The 22,230-nt window shown below is 38.7% G+C and overlaps 1 protein-coding gene across 1 annotated transcript in view; it reads right to left on the reverse strand.

The window, feature by feature from the left end:
• Positions 1-22,230, reverse strand: part of SPOCK3 (SPARC (osteonectin), cwcv and kazal like domains proteoglycan 3) — a 672,113-nt gene that overhangs the window by 20,706 nt on the left and 629,177 nt on the right. Inside the window, exon 10 of the mRNA XM_053703805.1 lies at positions 11,131-11,268. Coding sequence (XP_053559780.1) covers positions 11,131-11,268 — 138 coding nt within the window. The remainder of the gene's footprint in view (positions 1-11,130; positions 11,269-22,230) is intronic.

The raw sequence follows: 22,230 nt of genomic DNA on the forward strand, positions 1-22,230 counted from the left end.
AAATTAGTGGCTCATCAGTAAATGATTGACACAAAAGATTGCCATCCGTGGCTCTAAACACTAACGCGCATGCACATCGGTTACCTAGATGACCATGAACAATAAAGAGAGCCATGCAAGGCTGGGCAGGCCCTATGCCCTGACGAAGTCACGCACAGTGATGAAACGCATCAGTGGGTGGAGCCTGGGGGATGGTTGTGTTTTGTGAATGTAGCGGTGTGTGCTTGTTACTGCCCTGGGAGAATACTGTTTGTTACAAAGTTACTATTCAGTGCATATATAAGTTACATTTAATTTCAACTAAGTGGCTGATATGCCAGTGATGGTCTAAAATACGTATTACATCACAATTAGTGAATGTCCATAGGAGGCCGAAACGATCGTCTGGGGTTGGGGTTGTCATATTCCTTGTTCAGAGGAGAATTGCCTGGTATTTCGGGGCTGGACTGACCTTACTTGGCGGGATCAGACTGATATACTTCAGGAAATTTTTCTTCTGTGAAAAGCACACTGGTCTAAAAGAGGCTGCTTCCGGGTGGTAAATCGCCATAGAACAAGCCACTAAGCTGTTGTTCATTCCTGGTAGAGCGCTTCTCGCTTTGAATGCAAATTATTATGACCCTGGGGAAGTCTCCCTATGGGTGATGGGGGAAACCAGACGTGGACTCCTTGCCCAGTGTGCTTAGAGGAATGTGGCTGCACCTCACTGACGAGGCCCATAGGAGGCCGAAACGATCGTCTGGGGTTGTCATATTCCTTGTTCAGAGGAGAATTGCCTGGTATTTCGGGGCTGGACTGACCTTACTTGGCGGGAGACTGATATACTTCAGGAAATTTTTCTTCTGTGAAAAGCACACTGGTCTAAAAGAGGCTGCTTCCGGGTGGTAAATCGCCATAGAACAAGCCACTGAGCTGTTGTTCGTTCCTGGTAGAGCGCTTCTCTCTTTGTATGCAAATTATTATGACCCTGGGGAAGTCTCCCTATGGGTGATGGGGGAAACCAGACGTGGACTCCTTGCCCAGTGTGCTTAGAGGAATGTGGCTGCACCTCACTGACGAGGCCCATAGGAGGCCGAAACGATCATCTGGGGTTGTCATATTCCTTGTTCAGAGGAGAATTGCCTGGTATTTCGGGGCTGGACTGACCTTACTTGGCGGGATCAGACTGATATACTTCAGGAAATTTTTCTTCTGTGAAAAGCACACTGGTCTAAAAGAGGCTGCTTCCGGGTGGTAAATCGCCATAGAACAAGCCACTGAGCTGTTGTTCGTTCCTGGTAGAGCGCTTCTCTCTTTGTATGCAAATTATTATGACCCTGGGGAAGTCTCCCTATGGGTGATGGGGGAAACCAGACGTGGACTCCTTGCCCAGTGTGCTTAGAGGAATGTGGCTGCACCTCACTGACGAGGCCCATAGGAGGCCGAAACGATCGTCTGGGGTTGTCATATTCCTTGTTCAGAGGAGAATTGCCTGGTATTTCGGGGCTGGACTGACCTTACTCGGCGGGATCAGACTGATATACTTCAGGAAATTTTTCTTCTGTGAAAAGCACACTGGTCTAAAAGAGGCTGCTTCCGGGTGGTAAATCGCCATAGAACAAGCCACTGAGCTGTTGTTCGTTCCTGGTAGAGCGCTTCTCTCTTTGTATGCAAATTATTATGACCCTGGGGAAGTCTCCCTATGGGTGATGGGGGAAACCAGACGTGGACTCCTTGCCCAGTGTGCTTAGAGGAATGTGGCTGCACCTCACTGACGAGGCCCATAGGAGGCTGAAACGATCGTCTGGGGTTGTCATATTCCTTGTTCAGAGGAGAATTGCCTGGTATTTCGGGGCTGGACTGACCTTACTTGGCGGGATCAGACTGATATACTTCAGGAAATTTTTCTTCTGTGAAAAGCACACTGGTCTAAAAGAGGCTGCTTCCGGGTGGTAAATCGCCATAGAACAAGCCACTGAGCTGTTGTTCGTTCCTGGTAGAGCGCTTCTCTCTTTGTATGCAAATTAGTGAATGTCTGGCGGTGTGTTCCGCATGACTTGCTGTATGCATGATTGGAAAAGATATTTAGGGAATTGAGTCAGAAATCGGCTGACTGTGTTAAATCACAGCAGTAAGAAGGCAGGAGGACACCTTTGAGCGCATAGACTGTATGTTTAAAGAATGGTTGTTTGAAACTCTTCCTTTTCTCTCAGAAACATTCCTAATTCTATCCACATCTACCCCCAGGTTCCGTGGCCCCTTGTTTTTAATCATTTTTTATTTTAGTGTTAGAATTTATTCAATGAAGAAGTGGTAGTGATCATCCCACTTTTTTAACATTCCAATTTCAGATTATTGGTTTTTGTCTGTATATATGTTAAATAAAGTGTTTGTTTTTTAACCATAATTTTTCCCTTTAAACTGTAGCAGACCTTGGTGCGGAATATCACAGAGTAATTACTCTAATGCTTTATTGAAACGTTAAGGAATAATAGAAACACGATTCGACAATTGTGTTTGGTTGTTGCCAACATGTGACATTAATTAGATTTAGAACACCTGAGAGAAGACTATCCCTTTTGTTAAGAAATAACATGATTGGCTATTTTACATTTTCAATATAACATGATTGATCTCTCTTTTTATTTTGCTTTTCTCAATATGTTTTTTTTACGTTATATTTTATTCAAGTATGGAATGGATAATTGTTTTTATTATGCTAGATCAGAAGCTCTCTAATGGGAAGAGAAACTATTATTCTATATTAAAAAGGATTTTATATTTTTTTGGGGAATTTAATATGAGATTTTTACTAACAATATATGAATTAATTTAATGGAATAATGTTCCCATTAAGATATAGTAAAACTTACCACTTTCTGTGAACTTTTTTCTACAGATGATACATCAGTGGTAAATTTGTGGGTGGAGTTTTTTAAGACTACATAAGGTGCAGTGGAATATAAGGAATTATAGCAATTTCATGTTACTTTTACTCTCTTAAAACTGTTGAAACACATTGAGAGTATTTTATATTTATGGAGCTGTGATTTAAAAGTTGCTGGTGAAACTAGTTTCTTACTTGAAGTCCTTTGAATAAACGCTGAAGTGAATTTTACCACATTTTTGTCTGTGAATATATTTCATTTAGTCTGTTGGGATTGAAATACACCACGTAACAGATGGTGACGTGGGTTAAAAAGCCTCAGTCTTAACTCCCGGCTGCAGTTGACAGCGCTACAAAGCTCATATCAGACTTTTATAAATGGAGCCTATGGGGTTCCATTTATCAAGCAGTGGATGCGGCTTTGGAGCTCCTTTAGTGCAGGCTCTCATGAGTGAGACTGCAGTCAAAAGTTAAGAAGCCGCAGTTATCAGACTGGAGCGACTGACAAACCCTGCTCTCATGCAATTGGCCTTGCGAGAGCAGGGTGCACAATAAAATATGGAAGCCTATATTTAGGTTAATTTAGTTAATTTATTGAATTGTAGGGTTAGGTTAGGTGTTATTGTAATTTAGGTTAGGTTCTATTTTACAGGTACTTTTGTATTTATTTTAGCTAGGTAGTTATTAAATAGTTAATAACTATTTAGTAACTATTCTACCTAGTTAAATAAATACAAACTTGCCTGTAAAATAAAAATAAACCCTAAGCTAGCTACAATGTAACTATTAGTTATATTGTAGCTAGCTTAGGGTTTATTTTATAGGTAAGTAGTTTTAAATAGGTATTATTTAGGTAATAATATTAATTTTTATTTAGATTTGTTGTAATTCTATTTAAGATAGGGGGTGTTAGGGTTAGGGTTAGACTTAGGTTTAGGGGTTAATACATTTAGTATAGTGACGGCGACGTTGGGGGCTGCAGATTAGGGGTTAATAAATTTAGGTAGGTAGAGGCGATGTTAGGGATGGCAGATTAGGGGTTAATAATATTTAACTAGTGTTTGTGAGGCGGGAGTGCGGCAGTTTAGGGGTTAATATGTTTATTATAGTTGCGGCGATGTCCGGAGCGGCAGATTAGGGGTTAAAAATTTTATTATAGTGTTTGTGATGCGGGAGGGCCTCAGTTTAGGGGTTAATAGGTAGTTTATGGTTGTTAGTGTACTTTTTAGCACTTTAGTTATGAGTTTTATGCTATGGCGTTGTACCATAAAACTCCTAACTACTGACTTTTAAATGCGTTAGGACTCTTGACAGGGTAGGGTGTACCGCTCACTTTTTGGCCTCCCAGGACAGACTTGTAATACCAGTGCTATGGCAGTCCAATACAAAAAAGACTTTACAAAGTTTACGTAAGTCGTTTTGCGGTAAAGCCAAAGAAGTGTGCGGTGCCCCTAAACCGGCAAGACTCGTAATAGCAGTGGGCGTAAAAAAGCAGCGTTAGGATCTCTTAATGCTGCTTTTTTACCTTAACGCACAACGCGTAATCTAGCGGAATATTTTTTTTTAAATTTTTAAATATATCAAAAGTGATGTTTTATTAATTTGCACAAAATATATTTGTTGGTATGTGCATCTTTTTCTTTCATCTTACCTTTTTTTGTACATTGGTACATAATATGAATGGCATGAACATGTAGGACATGTATGTATAAATAAATACACCATTATATACATTATAAAAACACACTATTGAGACCATAAAAATACCTTTTAATTAGGGTTGCACCGATACCGATACTAGTATCGGTATCGGTACCGATACCAAGTACTTGCATGAGTACTTGTACTTGTGCAAATGCACTGATACTTAAACCGATACCTCCACTTACTACCCATATGCTATCTTGTGGTGTTTTTTTCAAACTGCATGTTCCCATTTCATTTAAAGCTGGAGTGGAGACTAAACTAAAAATTGTTTACTACTGTTCTGCCAATACAAATTGTTCTTATTTGTATTATTGTAGGAGAGATAACTGTAATGCGTTCAGACAAACCCCTGAAGTACTGGGCAGTTAATAAACTGAGATTTTCAGCTCTGGCTAAAATGGCCCAAAAATATCTTTCTGCCCCATGCAGTAGTGTGGAAAGTTGAACCTCCTTACTGATAGCAAAAACAGACTTATAGCTGAACATGCAGAGATGCTTCTGTTCTGTTCCTTAAAAAGAACTTGCCACTAACTTTTGAAAAAATATTCTAATTGCTAGATTGCCTGTTATACTGCTAGTTCTCATCTTGCACAATGATGTTCAAAACATACTGTACTCTGAGGAACATCTTAGCTTATATAATTGTAGGAAGAGTACTTATAGGAAAAATTAAGTTAATCCCAATGAACACTCATCCTGCAATTATAGGACTAGATTTAGATTACACTTGATTGGTAATCTTTACCAATGCTCTGTTCACATTTCCAACTCCATAGCCTTTAATGGAGTAGGACGTGTAATGAGAGCATTGGTAAAGCTTACCAGTCAAATGTAATCTAGCCCATAGTGTTGTTCACCATGATTAAACAGTATTCTGTTCTATTTTTTACTTTATGGCACTTTTGGTTGGTTGCAATTTTATATTTGTTATTTATTGTTGTTGTTAATATATTTTATTGTAATATTTTTATTTCTAAACATGTTTTGTGAACTTTGTGGCAAATAAAACCTGTTTCATTATTTCATAATGTCTTTTGAGCTACAGTCCATCATAATTATAAATAAGGAATCCTATATAATAATTGGCCAAGTATGTTTGTCAGATGCAGTCATGCGCAGTAGAGACTGCACGTGACAAACATACCTGGCCTTCAGCTGCAGAGTAGTGTGCACTGCGGAAGCTGCCTGGTGGGGGCGTGACCGGCGTCGGGCGTGACCGGCGGGTGTGGCAGACATGAAGAGGGGGTGTGGCCTGTGGGCGTGACGAGGGGTGTGGCAGGTGGACGTTGCGATGGGCGTGGCCGGTGGGCGTGACAATGGGCGGGGCCTCACGGGAGCGCGCGGGAGGGGCGTGGCCGGCGGAGAGACCAAAACAGAGGAAGGAAGGAAAGAAAGAAAGCGAGCAGGAGAGGGGGGAAGAGCAAAAAATGGAGAGAGAGCGCAAAAGAGTGGGAGAGAGAAAGCAAAAGAGGGGGGAGAGAGAGAGCAAAAGAGGAGGGGAGAGAGAGAGCAAAAGAGGGGGGAGAGAGCAAAATAGGGGAGAGATAGAGCAAAATAGGGCGAGAGAGAGCAAGAGGGGGGAGAGAGCAGATGAGGGGGGAAGAGAGAGAGCGAGCAAAAGAGGGGAGAGAGAGCAAAAGAGGTGGGAGAGAGAGAGCAAAAGAGGGGGGAGAGAGAGCACAAGAAGGGAGAGAGAGAGCAAAAAAGGGGAGAGAGAGAGAGCAAAAGAGGGAGGAGAGTGCAAAATAAGGGGGAGAGAGAGAACTCAAAAGAGAGGGGGTGAGAGATAGAGAGTGCAAAAGAGAGGGGGGAGAGAGAGGGAGCAAGGGTTGGAACCGCGGTACCTAAAAAATTGGCCCGTGTACACGGGCTTTAGGACTAGTCTTAAATAATTAGTCTGTATTGTGCTTGGTAAACTGTCACATGACATTAAAAAAAAGTATGAGGGGGCGGAGCCAACTGCAGAGCTGATAGGACGTGTTCTGGTGCAGCTCCCAGGCCCAGGATCTTAATTTAGAGGTCTTTCTACACTTTATTGTGATCTTTTTCAACCCTGAATCTAGGTGGATAGACCTAAGAACTGAAAGCGTATTCCTGTGAACTTTTTGGGGTCCGGAGAGACTGCACCAGCCTTCCATCACCGCTATACACTGCAGAGTTGAGGGAGAGAGCCGCCATCTTGCAGACCTCTAGCCATCTACCCCACTCACAGGCAGCTGTAAACCTATCTCTCAAGGGTTCCGACCTATCCTGCACTATGATGATTCCATCTCACTTTTTGGAGGAGATAAGATACCTACTCGAAAGCCACCACGCTAGTCTGGCTGACAAGCTGTATGCTGCTCCTCAAAGAAATGGTGGCTGTCGGCCTCAGCAGCCCGACCTAGCTGAGTCAATCTTAAGTGAACGAGATGGGAGTGGCGCTGCTGGGCCCCGGCGCTTTCCCCCTGACTGCAACACAGCAATTGTGGAACAGACGGGCGACACATCAAAAGAACCAGGCCATCTTGATTTTCCGGCAGCTGGTGGGGCAGTAAGTACTACCGTAGCTGCGGACACCCTCCCTCACACCAGTACAAACCCACCCACAGCTCTCACTCCAGATTTGACTCACGCACATAACAGCGGGTCCCTGAAACTGCACAGCGCAACAATAGATACGAAGTCAGTAGGGGTGCAAATCCCCCTTCAATACATGCCTCACTATTTGGCCCATACAATGTCCATTTTTCTACTTCTTAAGCTGACTCTCTTTTTGGTGCTGTTTGACTGTGGGGTAATTTCGGCTCAGACACTAACGCTACAGGGAAATCCACCAACTTCTCATAGGGCCGGTATCGGCTAGCACATATACTCCCAGCTGGACCCCTGCAGCGGTAAAATATTCTGGGACAGACATGTTTGTATTTTACCGGACTGTGTTTGATCTCCACTGGTTGCAATATAGAAATGCATATGTTCACCCGTTATTTTAATCCAAATGTGTAGGCTTCTAAACATGTCACCTACCACAAGACATTGATTAGTTTTCCCAGAGTGTATCATGTCCATAGCTTAACTTTACCTATGTACCTCATTTTTGCAAGCCAGCATTTGAGTCTCTGATTATCAGCATTATGTCAGTATTCTGCCATAGCCTACTGCCTTAGGGTTTTTGTTAAATTTACATAAAGTGAATGTAATATGCTATTTACTGCTAACTATGGCAATATATTATGGGGATAGCAATTTCAGGGTGCAACTGAACTTTTGGGCGTTAGCAGTGTGGGTTTGTGCTTACAAAAATATATATATAGTCTATATGGATTTTGAGTGAAAGATATGATGTTTATTATACCTTGTTTCCAACTGGACAAGTTTATTATGCTAAGTAGTTATAAATGCTCCCCTTGAGGGTTGAGGGTTGTTTTTTCTGTGCTGAATGGGATGTGTAATACGGTACTATTTATGGCTCAACTAAATTACCAACCAATGTCCTTTTTCCCTCCCTCTACATGTGTTAGCCTGCTATGTATACTCTCTTAAGGGGATCTCTGCTATGGTGTTCCCTACTAGTTTAAATGCCACCGGGAGCTTGGCACTTGTATACTGACAGGGGACCTCATGGCAAGCCAGGATTAAAGAATTTACTTTTTCCTATGTGATCACACCTTGGTGGATTGATCCACTTACCTGATGCCTATTAGTTCTAAGTATGACACCCTGAAAACTATATAAATGTCGTTACAGGTCAAACAGCACGTTCACATATATATATGTGCATATACAGGTTTCTCTGTTATTATATTTACTATATGTTGAGCTCCCTACTTATAATTCTGATCATCCCTATCTTATGATGTGCTGCACTTCCTGTCAGTATTTAGAGTGGTATTCTAGGGCGGGCTGGACCTGCATTATTGTCACTGCATATAACCTCTCTCCTCACAATACCACAGCTAAGCCTCATAATCCATGATGGATCTTTTATCTTAGAGTTTTCAATCTTTATAACCCAGGTATAATAAAGATTTGGCACATAACTGACCCAATCCCATGTATATCTTAGTAACCCATACACCTGTAAAATCACCCACATAGACCTACTGCCTGATTTTATTGAAACTCGTGGACACTATCTCATTTACATTATCACTCTCCCCCCCCCACACACACACACACATAACATAACTCCTATGTAAGGAGGGCTGAATATACAGCTCATCTAGCCTATGCCGCACCCTGCTCATACTTTCTATTAGCAAATCTTGCAGTATACCTCGTTACTGACTTTGTTTCCCCTTTCCAGCTTTGCAAGGTAACCTATCATCTTTTCCCTGCCCATGTTAAAATTCTAGTTTTCCACTTATATATAGGAAATTATTCCTTCACTACAGTATTTACACTCTAATGGGTTGATAATTCATCATTCATGGTAGCGAAGGACAGTGCATTAGTTGAAAAGTACCCAACGCGCCCAGGAAAATTTTTTCACATAGTATGGGGCTTGTGCATCTGTCAGACCTGTTGTGGCGCATAACGCAACTTTTACAATTTGTCCACCGTGCGTAAATTCCCACCTCCCCCCCCTCCTTAATATATCTCCTATTTTTAGGAGAGTGAATTATGTGGTTTCTCTCGTTAATACCACACCTTATTTCCCCCTTCTTACAATTATATCTTGCACTACATAATTATATTAGCACTACTTCTCCCCCCATGTTGTGCAGGATTGTTTAGTACTATCTCTTGCAGAGTCTTACTTACAGCTTTCTAATACTATACCACCCTGTTAAATTAAATTTACTTACTTAAGCGTGTTTTATACCAATCCTATATACGCAATTATACTAAAATCTGAGGTTTTCATGATGGGGTCCAAAAGGGGCCTCTTATCCTTGGAGTAACCTTCCGTTATAGCTGTTTAATATTGTTTGTTTTGAGGCCCAAGAGCGGCCGTTTAGATAAATATGAAGGTTCTATACTTTTATTGGCATTTCAGTGACCTATTGTATTATTTGTCTTTTATCCATGTGGCAGATGAAGATGTTTTACGTATTGCTTAACGTGATTGAGACCACATGTAATGTTTATCAACCTAGAATTTACGCATTGTACCCTGTTATAAGCTATTCTAGATTTCTACTGTATACTGCTGCAATTTTTTGTTTGTATGCCAATTTCTCACCTCAATAAAAATTATAAAAAAAAAAAAAAAAAGTATCGGTAATTGGTATCGGCGAGTATTTGAAAACAAGTATCGGTACTTGTACTCAGTCTTGGTATCGGTGCAACCCTACTTTTAATGATGGAAGATGTCTCTGTATTTGTATAATACTTTCAAATAAGGGTACCAATTATTGTCTTTATATTGTCATATCAAATATATTTGTCAGCATGTGCTAAAGCAAAGAGCATATTACAATTTAACATTACGTTGCATTGCAGTATGTTACTAATCAGAATACTTGTAACTTTTTTATTAACTTTGAATCCTTTCTTACCAATAAGGTGCTTGAAATATGAATGATACATGGCTCATTCATTCTCAATTCAGAAAAAAAAAGGTATTAAAATATAATATAATACACCTTTGAAATCAGAATTACTAATTTATTTTCTAGATAATTGCATTTTATAATTGGTTTGAACTAGATTGTATGTAGCTTATGTGAAAGTGCACATGTGACACAATTTCTCAAATGTATATTATTATATTCAATATTTTATCCAATAAAACTGGAAATAATGTAAATATTATAGACTATACAAGTGGAGGTACAGTTTACAATGTTTTATAGCTCCATCCTAATATAAAAATATAAACTACTAGTGGAATAAATTAAATTGCTGTTGTAAACATTACTATTTGTATTCACAAAAAGTTTACATAATCTTTAATAAAGATTTTTTTTTTTAAAATGTCTCAATTAAGTTATAAATAACTATATATACATGGGAGACGGTACCTTAAAAATCTGTGCCTATTGAAGCATTTCTGCATGTTAGAAGTGTTAGTGTTTGTTAGTAGGGTAGTTGAAGTCCTATATTCTTTTACTATGATTTCTAATAAATTATATATTTCCATTTCCATTTGGTCTATATGGAATCTTGCTGGACATGATATCTCTGGTAGTGAAAAAGAAGAACCACCAAGCAGAGCTTGTCAGTCATCCCAGACAAATCTTTCCAGGATGATTTATCTCTGCTGTCTCAATAATAGAGGACATTTTTAGATCCACTGCTCTGTAAATTTCAGTTGCAGGCACAAATGAGTGAGGCTGCACCACAAGTGCTCAGTCTGCATCTACAGGTTGATAAATGGTGCCCTATGTAAGCACTGAACTACTGGGCTAATAAAAGTCTCACATTCTGCTTTAATTGCAGTGTGTTTCTATTTCTGTAACAATGAACACTGAAATATGATAGTCAACTCACATATAAAGGCACATTGTATTAAATAAAGTCCCTTTAAAATATAATCATGTGCTTTGTCAACTGCAGTTTTTTTACATACATGAAAGAAGAGTATTTTGAAATTAATTATTGCTTTCCAGTAAAATAAAATTCACAATTACCACAATCTGCAGCACCGATTCTTCGTGATCCCGAGACTTCATTTCCATATCTATCCACACACCAACACTGGCCAACACTTCCATGACACTGTGAGGGTTTGTAATAACCGTCCTCATCACAAACTGGTATATAGTAACCTAAAAAAGAAATAAATAATGAGTGAACACACAGATTATATATTATATATTATATATTATATATATATATATATATATATATATATATATACTGTATATATATATATATATATATATATATATATATATATATATATATATATATATATATACTGTATATATATATATATATATACTGTATATATATATATATATATATATATGTAATCCACCAGCCTAGATTATTTATTTATGAAAAATTAATACATCCTGGTTAATCAGTTAGGATCTCTATATAATGTGGCATACATGGACACATATCAGATTCCTTAAAATGTGTGTTTTTAGTGTAAAGCTCTATTAATATATTTTATAAACAGTGAGGAGCACCCCAAACCATGTCAGATGCAATATGTAATGTGGCCAGTGTATATTGTATGATGTTTTAAAGCAAGCATGGGCATTCAGATAATTTGTTATGATCCGAATACAGAAGAAGGCGACTGTTTGAGGCATTCAACTCGTTTTGGGGGGCCACATTTTTTTTGGTGTGAAAGTGAAACACACAAAGATCTGAATTTGCACAGATATTAGTGTGTTTCACATTCACAAGAATAAATGCAGCTCAAAGAAGAGACGCATGCCACAAGCGTCTGCCTACTTGCACATTTGAAACATAATGAATGATCTGAATGCCCATGCCTATTTCAAAGTACTTTGATACATGTGAATGCTTTAACTGATATTCCAGTAGCAGTTTCTGGTTTGGTTGTAAAGCAACAGCTGTTTAGTTGCAAAGCAGCAGCAGTGCACTCATCCTGTCAAATCTTGTTTAACACATAATTTAGAAGCAAAAAGGCAAGACAATGTGAAGCTAGGTGAATAAAAAATATTACTTACACTAACGGCTAGATTATGAGTTTTGCAGTATGGGTGAAAAAGCAGTGTTAAGGCTCTTTTTCACTACCACTGATATTACGAGTCTTGCAGGTATTTCTGTACCGCAATCTTTTTTGGCCATAACGCAACGTAACTACCGCAGCTTACAAAAAGTTATTTTTCAATGGGACTTCCATAGCGTCGGTATTACGAGTTTTGCCTGTGAGGCCAAAAAGTGAGCAGTACAGCCAATACCGCCAAGATCCATACCGTAAACTGAAAGTCAGTAGTTATGGGTTTTATGCTACAAAGCTGTAACATAAAACCCATAACTAAAGTGCTAAAAAGTACACTAACACCCATAAACTACCTATTAACCCCTAAACTGAGGCCCTCCCGCATCGCAAACACTAGAATAAACATATTAACCCCTAAACCGCTAGACTCCCGCATCGCAAACACTAGTTAAATATTATTAACCCCTAATCTGCTGTCCCTAACATCGCTGCAACCTACATTACAGCTATTAACCCCTAATCTGCCGCCCCAAATGTCGCCGCCACCTACATTACAGCTATCAACCCCTAATCTGCCGCCCCGACATCGCCGCCACCTACCTACACTTATTAACCTCTAATCTGCCACCCCCAATGTCGCCGCCACCTACATTACAGTTATTGACCACTAATCTGCCGCCCCCAACGTCGCCGTCACTATACTAAAGTTATTAACCTCTAAACCTAACCATAAAAATCTAACCCTAACACCCACTAACTTTAATATAATTAAAATAAATCTAATTAAAAATTCCTATCATTAACTAAATCATTCCTATTTAAAACTAAATACTTACATATAAAATAAACCCTAAGCTAGCTACAATATAACTAATAGTTACATTTTATCTATCTTAGGTTTTATTTTTATTTCACAGGCAAGTTTGTATTTATTTTAACTAGGTAGAATAGTTAGTAACTATTTACTAACTATCTAGCTAAAATAAATACAAATTTACCTGTAAAATAAAACCTAACCTGTCTTACACTAACACATAACCTTACACTACAATTAAATAAAGTACACAAAATAAATACAATAACTAAATTACAAAAAAACAAAAACACTAAATTACACAAAATAAAAAAAAATCAGATATTTAAACTAATTACACCTAATCTAATAGCCCTATCAAAATAAAAAAGCCCCCCCCCCAAAAAAAATAAAAAAATAAACCTAGCCTAAACTAATCTACCAATAGCCCTTAAAAGGGGCTTTTGCGGGGCATTGCCCCAAAGAAATCAGCTCTTTTACCTGTATAAAAAAATACAAACAACCCCCCAACAGTAAAACCCACCACCCACCCAACCAACCCCCCAAATAAAAACCTAACTAAAAGACCTAAGCTCCCCATTGCCCTGAAAAGGGCATTTGGATGGGCATTGCAGTTAAAAGGGCATTTAGCTCTTTTTCTGCCAAACCCTGAGCTAAAAATAAAACCCACCCAATAAACCCTTAAAAAAAACTAACACTAACCCCCGAAGATCCACTTACAGTTTCTGAAGACCCGACATCCATCCTCAATGAAGTCCTCATCAAAGCCGGCAGAAGTCTTCATCCAAGCGGCCAAAGTCTTCATTTAAGCCGGCAGAAGTCTTCATCCAGACGGCATCTTCTATCTTCATCCATCTGGCGCGGAGCGGCTCCATCTTCAAGACATCCGGCGCGGAGCATCCTCTTCAATCGACGTCTTCTTGCAGAATGAAGGTTCCTTTAAATTATGTCATCCAAGATGGCGTCCCTTGAATTCCGATTGGCTGATAGAATTCTATCAGCCAATCGGAATTAAAGGTGAAAAAATCCTCTTGGCTGATCCAATCAGCCAATAGGATTGAGCTCACATTCTATTGGCTGTTCCAATCAGCCAATAGAATAGGTAGATTATGAGTTATGCATGTTTGAGGGTTTTTAACGAACGCAACAAAAGTTGTGTTATTTCACCCTCCATAGCACTCCCATTACAAGTTTTGAAACAGCTGGATTGTGCGTGCAATATGGTTGCATTAAGCTCCATACCGCACAAAATACAAGCGTTGTTTTGACGTGCTCATGCACGCTTTCCCCATAGACATCAATGGGGGGAGCGGGTTAGAAAAAGAACTAACACCTGCTATCGCGGAATGAAAAGCTCTGTAACTCAGCCACATTGATGTCAATGGGGAAAAAAGTAACGTTTAAACACCCTAACATAAACCCCACGTCTAAACTCCCCTAATCTGTCATCCCTGACATCGGCGACACCTACATAAACTTATTATGTAGAACGTTCACCCTGAGGAGTTACAATAAAAATGAACATGCATGGAAGTTATTCCAGCTTCTGTTCTATCTCATGGAGTGCTGTTCTCTCTCTTTTGAATTTTATGCAAATTGCTCTTGGGTCACCCTAAGAGTAATGGGGAAACCAGACATGGACTCCATGCACATTTGTCCTTAGAGAGATACAACTGCACCTCACTGACGAGGCCCATAGGAGGCCGAAACGATCGTCTGGGGTTGTTGCTTCCCTTGTTCATAGAAGAATTGCCTGGTATTTCGGCACTGGACTGTAATTGGGCAGGGTCAGACTGATATGCTTCAGGATATTTTTTCTCTGTGAAGGGGCATAGTGTGCAAAAAGAAAGTGCACCTTGAGGAGTTACAATAAAAATTAACATGCATTGAAGTTATTCCAGCTTCTGTTCTATTTCATGGAGTGCTGTTCTCTCTCTTTCAAATTTTCTACATAAACGTATTAACCCCTAATCTGCCACTCCCGATATAGCCGCCACTATACTAAAGTTATTAACCCCTATTCCCCTGCACCCCAACATCTTCCACACTATAATAAACCTATTAACCCCTATTCCGCCACTCCCCAACATTGCCACCACTAAATAAAGCTATTAACCCCTAATGCTCTGGCCTTCCACATCACTCCCACTAAAATAAACCTATTAACCCTTAAACTGCCAGCCCCCACATCACAACAACCTAAATTAAACTAATAACACCTAACCCTAAAACTAACCCTAACCCTAAACCTAATACCCCCTAACTTTAACATAATTAAAATAGAGCTAAATTAAAGTTACAATTATTAACTAAATAATACCTATTTAAAACTAAATACATACTTACCTGTGAAATAAAACTTAAGCTAGCTACAATATAACTATTAGTTATATTGTAGCTAGCTTAGGTTTTATTTCAAAGGTAAGTTTGTATTTATTTTAACTAGGTAGACTAGTTAGTAAATAGTTAAAATAATTACAAACTTACCTGTGAAATAAAACCTAAGCTGCCTTACACTAAAAGCTAACATTACAAAAATAAAAAACCTACCATTACAAAAAATAAAAAACACTAACATTACAAAAAATAAAAAACACTAAAATTAAAAAAAAATAACAAAGTTATCCCTAAAACAATACAAATTATTCCTATTCTAATACCCTGTTTAAAAAATAAATAAATAAATAAATAAAAAAAAACTAATCTGTAATAAACTACCAAGGGCCCTTAAAAGAGCCTTTTGTAGGCCTTTAAAATGGTCTTTTGTAGGGCATTGCCCTAAAGATAACGGCTCTTTTCCTACAAAAGAAAATCAAACACCCCTAACAGTATACAAACCCCCACCCCCCCAAACCCACAAAATAAAAATAAAGTAAAACCTAAGCAGGGCATTTGTATGGGATTGCCCTTAAAATGGCATTCAGCTATTTTTCCTGTCCTTAAAAAGGCATTCAGCTTTTTTATAAAATGCCCAACCCCTAATCTAGAAATAAAAATCCATCCCAAAACGGAAAAAAAATTACACAAAATAATAAACGAATTATCCAAAATAATAAAAATTATTCATATTCTAATACCCATTTTTTTAAAAACACCCCAAAATAAAAGAAACCTAATCTAGAATAAAATACCATTAGCCCTAAAAGGGCCTTTTGTAGGGCATTGCCCTAAAGAGATTATCTTTTTTCTAAAAAAAAATACAAAGACCCATTAACATTACAAACCCCCACCCCCCAAACCCAGAAAATAAAAAAAAACTATCTAAAAAACCTAATCTACCCATTACCCTGAAAAGGGCATTTGTATTGGCATTGCACTGAAAGGGGCATTCAGCTCTTTTGCTAAAAGGGCATTCAGCTCCACTCTAATCTAAAAAAAACACCCCCAAAAACCTTAAAAAAACCTAACACTAACCCCTCTTTAGGTACTCACAGTTGCTGAAGTCTCGCTTAAACGTTCTTCATCCCGGCAGCTCCATCTTCATGCTGGTGGCATTTTCATCCAAGCGGTTCCATCTTCATCTATTGCGGGACCGGCATCTTTTTCCTCCCTGCGGAGGCGGAGCGGTCGATGCGGGTAGGGGGAGGTCCAGGCCAAGGTCCAAGGTGGAGGTCCAGGCAAAGGTCCAAGGTGGAGGTCAAGGCGAAGGTCCAAGGTGGAGGTCCAATGCGGAGGTCCAGGCAGAGGTCCATTGATTCAATGTGGAGGTCCTTTTCATGCGATCGTCCGCCACACACTGAGGATTGAAATGCAAGGTACCCCTTTTAAACTAGGGGTACCAATGTATTCCTATTGGCTGAAAAATTTGAATTAGCCAATAGGAATTAGGGCTGCTAAAATACAATTGGCTGTTTAAATCAGTCAATAGGACTTAAGCAGCTCTCATTCTATTGGCTAATTCGAGTCAGCCAATAGAATGAGAGCTGGTTAAATCCTATTGGCTGATTTGAACAGCCGATAGGATTTTAGCAGTCCTAATTTTCATTGGCTGTTTCCAAATTTTCAACCAGTAGGAATGCAATGGTACCCCCAGTATAAAAGGGGTACCTTGCATTTCAATCCTCAGTGTGCAGCGGACGATCACATGAAGAGGACCTCCAGGCGAAGGTCCATTTCGAATCAGCTAATAGAATGAGAGCTGCTTAAATCATATTGGCTGATCCACCTTGGACCTTCGCCTGGACCTCCGCCTCTGCGCATCGACTGCTCTGCCTCCACGGGGATGAAGAAGATGTCGGTCCCGTATTGGATGAATATGGAGTCGTCTGGATGAAGACCTCTCACCGCATGGATGTCCGGACTTCAGGAACTGTAAGTGGATCTTCGGGGGTTAGTGTTAGTATTTTTTAAACATGTTTGGGTTATTTTTTTTTTAATTTATGGTTTGGGCTTTTCTTAAAAGAGCTAAATTCCCTTTTCAGCGCAATGCAAAAGAGCTAAATGCTCTTTTAAGGGCAATGCCCATACAAATGCCCTTTTCAGGGCAATGGGTAGCTTAGGTTTTTGTTAGAGTTAGGTTTTGTGGTATTGGTTGGGTGGTGGGTTTTACTGTTTGGGGTCTTTGTATTTTTTTTTACAGGTAAAAGAGTTGTTTAACTTAGGGCAATACCCTACAAAAGGCCCTTTTAAGGGCTATTGGTAGTTTATTGTAGGCTAGGTTTTTTTTATTTTGGGTGTTTTTTTTAAATTTTTATAGGGATATTAGATTAGGTGTAATTCTATTTTATTTTTTATAATTTTGTTTGTTATTTTTTGTAATTAGATACTTTGTAATTTTTACATTAGTGTTAGGATTTTTTAATGTGTTTTTTAGTTTTCTTTAATTGGTAGTTAGTTTAATTTTAGTTTTAAAGTTATACTAGTTTAATTGTTAGTTAAAACTTAGTTTTTTTAATTTGACAGGTAAGTTTTAATTTAATTTAATTTAAGATAGGGAAATTGTAATTTGAATATAAAGTTAGGGGGCCATTAGGTTTAGGGGTTACTAGTTTAAATTAGTTTATTGTGATGTGGGGGCTTTCGGTTTAGGGGTTAATAGTTTAATTTAGTATATTTTGTTGTGGGGGCTTGCGGTTTAGGGGTTAATAGGTTTATTATAGTGGCGGCGGTGTCGGAGAGTGGCAGATTATAGTGGGGGCGATGTGGGCGGATGGCAGATTAGGGGTTAATAATATTTAAATAGTGTTTGCGATGCGGGAGGGCAGCGGTTTAGGGGTTAATAACTTTATTATAGTGGTCACAATGTCAGGGAGCAGAGGAATAGGGGTTAATACATTTTATTAGTGGCGGGAAACTCGGGAGCGGCAGATTGGGGGTTAATAACTTTAATATAGTATTTGCGATGCGGGAGGTCTTCAGTTTAGGGGTTAATAGGTAGTTTATGGGTGTTTAGTGTACTTTGTAACAGTTTTGTAGTGTAAAACTCATAACTACTGCTCTCAGATGGCGGTACGGATTGTGTCGTTATAGGCTGGAGCGCAAGCTTTTTAGCCTCACCACAAAATTCGTAATAGCTGCACTATGGAATTCTCATGAAAAAACTTAATTTTTACGAGTGCGGGACTGACGTTGTGTTACTGGCTAAAAGGCTTGCGGTACAGTTATACCGACAAGACTCGTAATGGCTGCATTGCTGTTTTACACAAAAGAAGAACAGAGCGCAACCGCAACTCAAGGTAAAAGTTTTTATTATTTCTTCGAGCGCTAAAAACAAATTGCACTTACAAGATGTTAGAAGTATTTAAGCCTTTGGTTTAAATGCTCACTGGACCCCAATCACGCTGACAGCTCTCCAAGCTGAAATCCGGAATGGCGTCTCTGTGAAATCCGCAGGCACAGGTATCGATAACCCCAGGTTGTAATTGTACTTGCAACTGCAATTGATATAAATGTCTGCAACAGTGTCCCTTTTTACATAGGTCTACGCATTTCTTTCTTTTCAACAGGACTTTTTCAAGACTCAGGACTTCTAGTTCAAATTCGCGGGGATCCTTTCTTTTAAACTCCTGCTCCAATTCTATAGGTTGGTAGGTTTTAGATTTATTTTTAATCAGGACTGGTGTTGGTATAGTATAATTAATTAATTATTTTTAGCTAAGCAGAGTATTTAAATAGACTTTGAGCAAGTATTAGGTATAGGAGAGACAAGGTAGGTAGAATATCCCTTCAAGAACTTTTAGCAGATTTCTTAATAGTAATTTTAAATTGCCCAGTATTAATATTATATTAGACACCAGTAAATCTCTGGAACACTTTGTATTTCAAGTTACAGCGTTATTTATTAATATTGTTTAACCTTGAATATACATGAACTGTATTGTTGTTATTTTCTAGAGTTGTATCTATTAGAATTGTTAGTGCAGAGACCGGCAGTTCCAGTCAAACACACCGCAGTAGTAAAAATGTTACTGGGAGTAGGTGTGTATGATCAGGTCTCTGGATTGGTCTGAGGGCCAACCTATAGAATTGGAGCAGGAGTTTAAAAGAAAGGATCCCTGCGAATTTGAACTAGAAGTCCTGAGTCTTGAAAAAGTCCTGTTGAAAAGGACGAAACGCGTAAACCTATGTAAAAAGGGACACTGTTGCAGACATTTATATCAATTGCAGTTGCAAGTACAATCACAACCTGGGGTTATCGATACCTGTGCCTGCGGATTTCACAGAGACGCCATTCCGGATTTCAGCTTGGAGAGCTGTCAGCGTGATTGCGGTCCAGTGAACATTTAAACCAAAGGCTTAAATACTTCTAACATCTTGTAAGTGCAATTTGTTTTTAGCGCTCGAAGAAATAATAAAAACTTTTACCTTGAGTTGCGGTTGCGCTCTGTTCTTCTTTTGTGTTTACAGTTACCAGTTGTTTGGGCGCTCTTCAGTGTCCTGCGATCAGTGAAGCAGCACCGCTCTCATCTACAGAGACAGGAGGATTTACATATAAGGATCTAAAGACACAGTAATTTCTACCATACTCTTAGGGACATCGAGGTGAGACTATTAGCAAAATTTATTTTAGTATTATTAGTATTTTTAGCATTGTGCAATGTATAGTTTTGTTTAAAGATTTTTTCTTTTTTCTATATTTGTATTTGTATACTAGATATAAAATCAATTTGTTCAGTCACCGATATTATTGTTAAACACATCAAGTGAATATGCTTATATGTTAAGGAGTGCTTTATTAACAGCTCATCCTGACTATATATTATTATAACTATTGTTTTTATATATTTGAATTAAGTCAGGGGTGCAGGGTACAGCCATATATTTAAAGTGGAATAGAATCCCTGCAGTGGTGGTTCAGTTAGCGCAGTGTTAGGGTAGCAGTTCAGGATTGCTGTTTTAACGCTGAAATTACCATTTTTTCAGCGTTACTACACAAATGCACAACTTGTAATCTACCTGAGTGAGATTTGTTTGTGTCCTACCATAATTTTAGACAATTTTAATTGTAATCTCCTATCTGGACAGCTCACTGCATCAGCCGCTGTTGTCAGGTGTTTGCAGAACCGCTCTGTAAAGAGCCGGTGCTAGCAAAGCAAGGACTGTTCAGTTTCCCAAGGTATAGGTAAAGATAGATAACAGCCAACTTCCGTAAAGTAAAAACACTTTTATTTAAAAGGTGCTGAGCTAAAAGGTGCTGAGCTAAAAAAAAAGCTGCAACGCGTTTCTCGACTGCTCTAAGGTCGATTCTTCAGGCATGTAGGTAAAAACGGATGTAAAACAACAAATTAACAGTCCTTAAATACACCTGATTGCTCGTAAGCTCTATTTTGAAATGTCCAATCATGAGCATTTAGAACAGACGGTAATCAAAAAAACTACAGCAACAATACAACCAATGTTATCACATTATAACTTAAAACTAAATAAAGTATCTGCTGGATTGTTACATGTACAAAAAAGAAACACAATATTAAAAATCTACAAACTAATACAAAATTTTGTTAATGGCACAATTGTTTATATGATCAATTAGTGTTTTATATTCATAACGATTACAAAAGAAACTAGTCTAAAGGAAGTGGTAGGTAATTGATTGCTGCTATAAATATATATATATATATATATATATATATATATATATATATATATATGTGTGTGTGTGTGCATGTTAGTTATTTGTTTGTGCCATATTTAAAACCTCACATATGCATAAAAAATACAAAGTTGGTTTGCAAAATTTCAAGGTCTACCATGGCATGTGAGTGTGTTGGTCCTAAATTCCAATGCAACATAATATTCTGGAATAACCGGAAAAAAATAAAAGTGGAGTGTTTTTTTCTTCGTACTTTGTTTAAACATAAAACATTTTTTCCCATAGACATCAATTGGGCTGCATTACGGAGCTTTACGCTAAGCGATTGCAGGTGTTAGGCTTTTTTTTAGCCAGCTCTCCCCATTGAAGCCTATGGGGAAATCATGCAAGAGCACGTCGAAACACTGCTTGTATTTTGGTGAGGTATGGAGCTCAACGCAACCATATCACCCGCACAAGCCGTTTTTTTGCAAACCTGTAATAGTAGTGCTATGAAAGGTGAGCGGTGAAAATATCTTGCAAGTTATAGCGAGCCAGCCATAACGCAAAACTCGTAATCTGGCTGAGAGGTATTTCCGGCTTATGAGAAATCAGGTGTATTTAAGGAGTGCTAATTTGTTGTTTTACATCCGTTTTTACCTACCTGCCTGAAGAAACGACCTTCGAGCGGTCGAGAAACGCATTGCAGCTTTTTTTTAACTCAGCAGCTTTTAAATAAAAGTGTTTTTACTTTACGGAAGTTGTCCGTTATCTATCTTTACCCATACTTTGGGAAACTGAACAGTTCTTGCTTTACTAGCACCGGTTCTTTACAGAGCGGTTCTGGAAACACCTGACTACAGCGGCTGATGCGGTGAGCTGTCCGGATAGAAGTATGAAGCCACAAATCGGCAGACAGAGAGACCATTATCAGTGAGCTAACCAATGCAAGGTGTTAGCCTGCCATTTTGCACCCTTTCCAGGACGGGTGCCACGTATCTTGTGAGTGCATTGCCTTTTTTCGCCACAGTATATGATATACGAAATACACTATGAGGCTCCCCTTTTCTTTCATTTCTATTTACTGCAGATGACCTCCAGCATCAGGTTTCCTAGTGGAGCTGCCTTGATTCAACTTTTTACCTTATTGGATTGGACTCATCATCTCCATAACAGTCCTTTCAAATATATTACCCTTTTGTTCTTTACGGGACAATGTCTTTCTTCTTTTTTTATGCATACTGTTTATTTTTAATTATTAT

The sequence above is a fragment of the Bombina bombina genome, chromosome 2 (genome assembly GCF_027579735.1).
Source record: "Bombina bombina isolate aBomBom1 chromosome 2, aBomBom1.pri, whole genome shotgun sequence".
NCBI lineage: Eukaryota > Metazoa > Chordata > Amphibia > Anura > Bombinatoridae > Bombina > Bombina bombina.